This window comes from Fukomys damarensis, unplaced genomic scaffold (assembly GCF_012274545.1).
Source record: "Fukomys damarensis isolate Sample0158 unplaced genomic scaffold, DMR_v1.0_HiC HiC_scaffold_11, whole genome shotgun sequence".
Classification (NCBI taxonomy): Eukaryota; Metazoa; Chordata; class Mammalia; order Rodentia; family Bathyergidae; genus Fukomys; species Fukomys damarensis.
This window is the reverse complement of record NW_022900923.1, coordinates 18141307-18148349: the sequence shown is the minus strand read 5'-3', so window position 1 is coordinate 18148349 and position 7043 is coordinate 18141307. Positions and strand designations below refer to the sequence as shown.

The 7043-nt window shown below is 50.6% G+C and overlaps 1 protein-coding gene across 1 annotated transcript in view; it reads right to left on the bottom strand.

Moving 5' to 3' along the window:
- The window catches only part of Tnn (tenascin N), a 65185-nt gene extending 59029 nt beyond the window's left edge, over positions 1-6156 (bottom strand). The window contains exons 1-3 of the mRNA XM_010630296.3: positions 5505-6156; positions 1294-1742; positions 7-78 (exon numbers count right to left, since the gene is read on the bottom strand). Coding sequence (XP_010628598.1) covers positions 7-78; positions 1294-1702 — 481 coding nt within the window. The 5' untranslated portion in view covers positions 1703-1742; positions 5505-6156. The remainder of the gene's footprint in view (positions 1-6; positions 79-1293; positions 1743-5504) is intronic.
- Positions 6157-7043: the final 887 nt, after the last annotated feature.

Genomic DNA, 7043 nt, shown 5'->3' with positions numbered 1-7043 from the left:
CCTCCCAGCCCTGCTCGCAGTGGCAGCTGCAGGTGTCAGGGGAGAAGGTGCCGTGGCCGCTGCAGTGGCGGCTCAGATCTGGAAGGAAGGAGAGAAGCCGACGGGGTGAGGGAGAGAAGGTGGTGGTTTCCGGTCTGAGGAGGAAGAGGAGGACGGCGAGGAAGGTAGGGGAGACTGGGCCGCACCTTCCAGCCGCGCATGCTCCTCACCCTTTCGCCTCCCCTGGTTCCTTCCCTCCGAATGGCGGGATTATCCGGGCCTTTCTAGGAAAGGGATTTATAGGCTCCTCTGGTGGCTGGTTGCTGTCTCAAGAAGGTGGGCTGAGATCCGGACAGCGGGGAGGCTGTCCTCGCCTGGTGGGTGGGGCTGGTCTTAGCAAGGCTCCCTTGTGAAAACAGCCAGGGTGAAGGCTGGAAAGACGGACTTACAAAGGCTAAAAAAAACAGCCCAGTCTCAATTCTGGGAACGCAGGGTGGGTGAGGGGATTAACCGAGCTCCCCTCTTGGGCTCTCCATAGGAGGAGGAGCTGGAGGCCAGGCAGTGCGAACCCTTCTGGGAATTCCCTTTGCCCGCTTTCCGGAATACCCATGCCTCTTCCTAATGAGAGTGGAGGCTCTCAGAGCTGGTCCACACTGTTTTTCATGGCCATGTCCCTGGCACCTACTTCTGTATCTGATATTCAACGGGGACTGATAATCATAGCAGTTCCTTCAAATATTTAAAAAAAAAATTGTAAAGTACCCCTCACTTATCTACTTAAATCTGGGCAGTTTGTGTTTGAGAAGGGTTGGGTAGGGGAAGCTAAAATCCCAATTTTAGGGCTTTGTACTAATAGTTCCAACTTCCTTGATAGCTTTGGTAGGCCAGGACCCTAATATGAACTCTCTGTAGTTCTCAGAGCCATGCTAACTGATAAAAGTATCTTACTGAGCAGCCAAGGGAACCAGAAGTCTGCCGAAAGTCACATTGGGCAAAACCGTATCTTGCCTCCATAGCCATTGCTTCCCCTTTGAGAAGAGTTGGGGTCCACAGGTAAGAGGGGCCCAGGAAGTGTTTGAAGCCGGAAGCATTAACCCAGGAGTCCGCTCCAGAGCTGCTGGTCCCTGTTCAGGCCTCCAGATGCCCCTGAAACTAGCACCCATGAATAACAAGCAGGAAGGTGGCCCCCAGAGAACTCAGAATGAGAGTTGGGAATGCAATAGACTGAGAGTGTTCATGAGGCCCATGGAACACCTGGCACATAATAGGTGCTTGGAAAGTGTTTGTTGAATGAATACCAGATGGTAAACTCACCAGCAGCCCCTTGGCAGCAGCGCTGGACATTACACTGCTCCTTCAACTCTGCCATTTCTTCCTCCAGTTTCTTCAGCCGGACCAAGAGGTCCTGGAAACTATCTGACAAGTCACAGTCCTTCTTTGGTGTCTGGAGGCGGATGTTGTGCCTGAAGATGAAGTTTTGTTCCTCCCCCTCCTCCCCCGTGGCCAAGAGTGAAGTCCCATCATCACTGAGCGACTGTGGGTCAGCCTCCACCTGCACCAGGGCAGACTTGGGCACCTCAATCTTGTAGGTGTGGCTGACGGTGACCTGTTGGTCCTTGTTGCTGCATCCAGGAGGCTCAGGAGTGGCCGGGGCTGAAGTCACCAGGAGCACAGAGCTGAGCAGAAGCCCCAAGGGGAAGCCGAAAGTCCCCTGGAGACCCATTCTTGGAGAGATGGAGCAGAACCTCCAGGAGGCCTATGTCCTGAAAGGTGCAGAAGAGACCATGAGATTTGCTGAGGGAAACTGCATTTTTAACAGATTAAGAGTCCACAGAAAGCTGAGAAACCAGGAGAAAGTATTTGTCCCATCTCTCCTGAGGTCATCTTCCTTTCCTCCCTCACACAGGGCTTGTTCCACCTCCTCTGGAAGTTTCCACTGGTCATGCCCCCAGAATGCCCTTCCGAGCACACACTACCTCACAGGCCCTGGCCCGACCCCAAGCAGATAGAAGGGAATGGTCAGGGGCACACTAATCAAAGTCACTGCCTTGGACTTGGGCAGTGGGAAGGGAGGGGCTACACATTTGAGGAAGCTGCTCTCATGAAAGGCAAGGGTGAGGTCAGAGTGAGCAGGGGATGGCAGGAAAAAGACCAATGCCTGACTGGCCAGGAGGAAGGGAGTGGGAACTTGGCTGGAATGAGCTGCATGGCAGAGACAAGAAGGAGGCCTCGGAGAAGAGGCCTGTGCCTTGGATTTGGGGAGGCCAAATCTGTGCCACCAAATAGGGCACATTCAGGAGCCTCCAAGAGGGCAGCTAGTACTACGGCATGGATGGGCTGCCCCCTGGGCCACCATAGGAGGAGATGTTGGCAGGGAGAAAGGGGAATCTCCACAGAACCCACTCAGGCTACTGGAGCAGCCCTGGGGCATTTGCTACCATAAGGAATTTCAATCCCAACTTGAAAGAAGAAAAGATGTGGCTCAGAGCAGACTGAGGCTCTGATACTGAAATGGAATTGCCTTCCCCAAAGTGGTTATCTTCTAAGACTAAAAGCAGCCCAGAAAGCTCAGGCATCAGCGCAATATCCCACTGATCTGCTGCTAATGAGTGCAGACCACAGAGCCAAACCCAGGCGCAAAGTGTCAGTTGTGGAGCTCTTAGTAGGTGCTAAAGCACCTACTGTGTTCAGCGGAGCACCTGAGTTTCTGCTGTTCAAACCCCTATTGTGCCAGATGACAACAGAGTCAGAAAAGTTGACCTCTCTCCCCATTTCTTCACACAGCACCCACCCCCAGCCCCTGGCTCACAGTTCCTGAGCCCTACATGGAGTGCAGATGTTTTTCTGAAGAAGTTCTGAATGGATACAAAAAAAAAAGCTGGGGACTCTAGCCATAAACTACAGCAAGGCCAGCCAGAGCCCTATCTCATAGTATTTGTTTTTGAAACCTAGAACTGAGAAACCCCAGAAGCTCTCCATGTCGCCTGTCCTTATGCACCATAACAAGATGTCCTCACTAATCATAGCCTCTCGGATTCCACAGGATGAGCTCAGATTTTCCTGGTCAGGGCGATCCCTAGAAAGATGAGAGGAGGAAACCCTCGACCTGACACTCCACGGGTGTTAAGAGGGAAAGCTGCTGGCTCTCCCTGCAGCACATGGCAGGGGACTTTCCTCCTCGGAGAGCATGAGGAAGGGGTGACTGCTCCACTCCCTAGTATACCCAGCACACCGCAGACTGAACTCCCCAGGGGTGGGAAGGGGCGAGGTGGCGCCAAACGTCACCAAGAAGAATGCTGCAAGATACGTTTCTGAATAGGGACTCTTGCTCCACGGAGCGGAGCTTCCCACAGAAAGTGGGGCAAATGCTGCTGGGATGCATGAGGCAGAGGGCGTTTACAGACAAGAAAAGTGTGTACAGGGACCATGGGAAGCAAGGTGTTCCTGGAACTCAGTCTTGAGGCTGATCACGTCTTGAATTCCAACTGCAGGAGGGCTGCTGGGTGGTGCAGGAAGGTGGCAGCCACGTGCTACTTTGTACAGCTTTTCTGGGGCAGGGTTTTCCAGGGGTACACTGCTCACCAAGAGCTGGCTAGATGGTCCCCCTCACTCTACCCTCAGAGCCACTGATACCAGAGGGCTGTAATTCCTCTTGGTACCTGCACCTACCCCCACGGCTTTAATTTCCAGCCAAGTACTGACCACTCCCAAGTCTGCACTTGTTTTCCCAGGTATCCCTGCGAGCTCAGAGATCCCAGTAACATACTGGACCCCTGTGTACCTCCATCCTCATAGCACAGCGCTCACCAAATGTTTGAGTTAAATAATGGCCACTGGAGCACAAGTGCGCTTGTGTTTTTTGGATAACGGATACCATGCCAAACAGAGCATCACTCTCATTTCATCCTGAAAATGCTGGCTGGCAATTGATAGCTTTCTTTGTTATGCGTGCTCAGTGAGGTTGAGTCATTTGGCCAAAGACACACAGCTAAGTAGCAGGGATGGGGTCATACACTGGGTCTGTCTGCTTCCCATGTCTGGGTTCTTCGTCTCTCTGCAGTGTGGACCGTAGACATGAAAAGAGAAAAACAAACACAAAATTTCCTTCTGCCTGCCATATTTCTTTTAAGAGACAGGTTCTTATGAGAGTAAAGGAAACTCATTGCATACTGGGTACTCAACAAACCCTTGATAAGTTGATAACTAGGGCTGGGGCTGGGGTGTGGCTCAGGGGTAGAGCACCTTCTCTGAGCAGTGTCGAGATGCTACTGGGAAAGACAAATCGTTTCCCTCACAGGGAAACAGGACAAGTCCGGTTACTTCTGATGAGAAGCTGGAATTCCCTTCCTCAGAAATACCTCAATGCACCAAGACCTCTGTCCCCTGGGGCAGATGTCAACCAAGCCATCCTCAGCAGAGAAGGATAGACTCCCAATCCTGATGGTCCTGTCCATCCCAAGGGTTGGGTGTCCTCTGTGTTACCCAAAGAAGGACGCACACCCTAGGTCAGAGAAAAATACTACTAATACTGAAGAGAGCAATGGCCAACTGCTAGCCACCATTACACATCTTTCTAGTTAAATTCTGGGCTTTCTCCGGATCCCACATTACCTCATCCTGATTTTTTGGTTAACCTCAACCAAATGAGAGCACTGCTTTGGGTTTTAGAAAAACTGTATCATCATGGATTTGCAGTGCTGTCACTTGAGAGATTCTGTCCCCAAATGACAGGGTGGACATCACTGACCTATGAAGGAAAATGAAGTAGGTGGCTCAGGATGCATGGATGTCACAAATGTCATTGGCAAACTTGTCCCTCTTTCCTTAACTCTCTGAGGCTTCTTAGTGATCCATACCCTGGGCCTTGGGTGACTCAGAGGTCTTGTGACCCCAGCGCTTGTTCCTGTGTCTGGGTTTTTTGTCTCTGCACCGTGTACTGCAGACACCGTGTACTGAATGGTCTCGAGTGGCTGAGGAACCAACCGGGTTCAACTCATCTTGAAGTAGAGACCTCAGGCAACCGATGCACCTCTGTCCCTTGCCCCTTCTGTGTACTAGAGCGGAATGTGTCCAAGGCAGCACTGTTTCTAAGTGCCTGGATGCCTGGAAAAAAATATTTTTATCTCCAGTCTCTGTGACACTGACTTGTCTGTACAGGTGTTCATGTAGGACGCAGATCAGGTGTGGGTGAGAATGAACACTTGTCTGAGTATGATAGGCTTAATCCGCTCTATAGCGACATCTTCTGGGCCCCTACACTCAGAATTTTGTGGGGTCTGCCCAGGAAGTGCTTATAGTTGATTCCCTTCCCTCCTATCTCTCTTCCTGGAGAGCTCTCCATAGAGGCTGCCGCCCACTAGAGGCAGAAAAGACACAGGTGGGAGCCCCTGCTCCAGCCTCGGCACTTGATTGCTTTCTCAGTGGTCAGCACAGGCCTGATTTGTTCTGTCAACCCAAGTTTAATCTGCCTGGCAGAGGCCCAAGTGGGTGATGGTTATGGGCTCTACCATTCTCTAAGCACTTACCTTGTGCTAGACTCTAGTACTAAGCACTTTAAAACCTTTCTCTGGGACTGGGGGTGTAGCTCAATGGCAGAGCCTGGCCTAGCACACACAAGGCCCAAGATTCAATCTCCAGCACTAAAAAAAGAAAAAAGAAAAAAATCAAAACAAACAAAAATAAACTTGTCCCTGAACACCAAAGTCGTTCATTCACTCACATAGGAATGCATGACTTTCTCACAGGAAGACCCTCCTTTTGTTTTCGGATCAGGCTCAACCACAATGAGAAGATAAAACAGGCACAGGTACTAAATTCAGGAACCTTTCTTCCCCACATCCAACCAAACACCCAATTCCCAGAATGACCAAGTGTTACCTGATACACAACTCGCCCTATTCCCCACCATGAGCCTGAGGGGCATCTGATGGCAAATCTACTCCGGCTGAGTAAGAAGGAGTGGTGAGTAATGACAAGTTGCAATTCTTCTCTCTAGTTTAAACATGTGGTTTTCCACATACTGGACCAACTCTGAAGTTCCAGCTTTCCATCAAGGAGTGGCTTTGCTAATTTCCAAGGATTTGTGCTGCTCCAGCAGCACTTGCTGGGCACAAACACGAATGGCAGCTGGTTGGCATTAGCACGAGTCCCCTGTGGTAGAGGCAGGCAAAGCCCTGTCCCTCGGGGGTTGGGCCTGAGATCTTTTCATCGTCAGCTTCCAGACTGGTGGCTCCAAATGCTGCTACGGAACCTAACCCACAGTCTCATGTCTGCAACCAGACCCGCTAGGAGTCAGGCTCTGGCATGAGCGGTGGATGGTAAGAGTTTCCATGGGCCTGGGCATGACTTCCTGGTCTATCCTATGTTACAAACAGCTCAGGAATGGAAACCCAAAGCCATGGGATGATTTAGACTTATCTGTCCTATTTTCCTTACTTTGGGAGCCAGCTGCAGCCCACAAACAGGGGACATAGTGGAACTCAAGACTGTATGGATGAATGTCAGGTGCTTTCAGCCCTCCTCTCTGGGAAAATGGCACCAGTGGCACTGTTGCTTCCCGATCCCCTCTCCTAACACTTGTCACCTTGACTCTGAGTCTACAGCAATCACTCAACTGCCAAAGGCACTGAGTCTTCTGTGTAGATCCTGGGCTCTTCCCACTACCCATGAATAGCTCTGGCTGAGCAGATGTCACCTGATGTCTTGAGGACACTGTGGCTTCTCTAAGGATCCAGTGGCCTTCAGCACTGTGGCTAATCTCCACCTTGATGTGGGTAGGTAGCTTGTTATCTTTACGTTGAGACATGTTTTCTTTCATGCTTATACAAACAAGTACCATGCTGGGCCAGGGATTTAGCTCAGTGGTACCACGTCTGCCTCACATGCACAAGGTCCTGAGTTTGATCCCAGGTACCAGAAAAAAGAAAAGTACCATACTCTTAAGTGAAATTCTGCCTATTCTTGTTCATCACCCCACCTTTTCTAACTTTCTCCCAAATGCAAAAGTCAATATGTAAATAAAAAGTCAGAAAAGTCCAAAAACTAATCTATCACATCATTCTTTT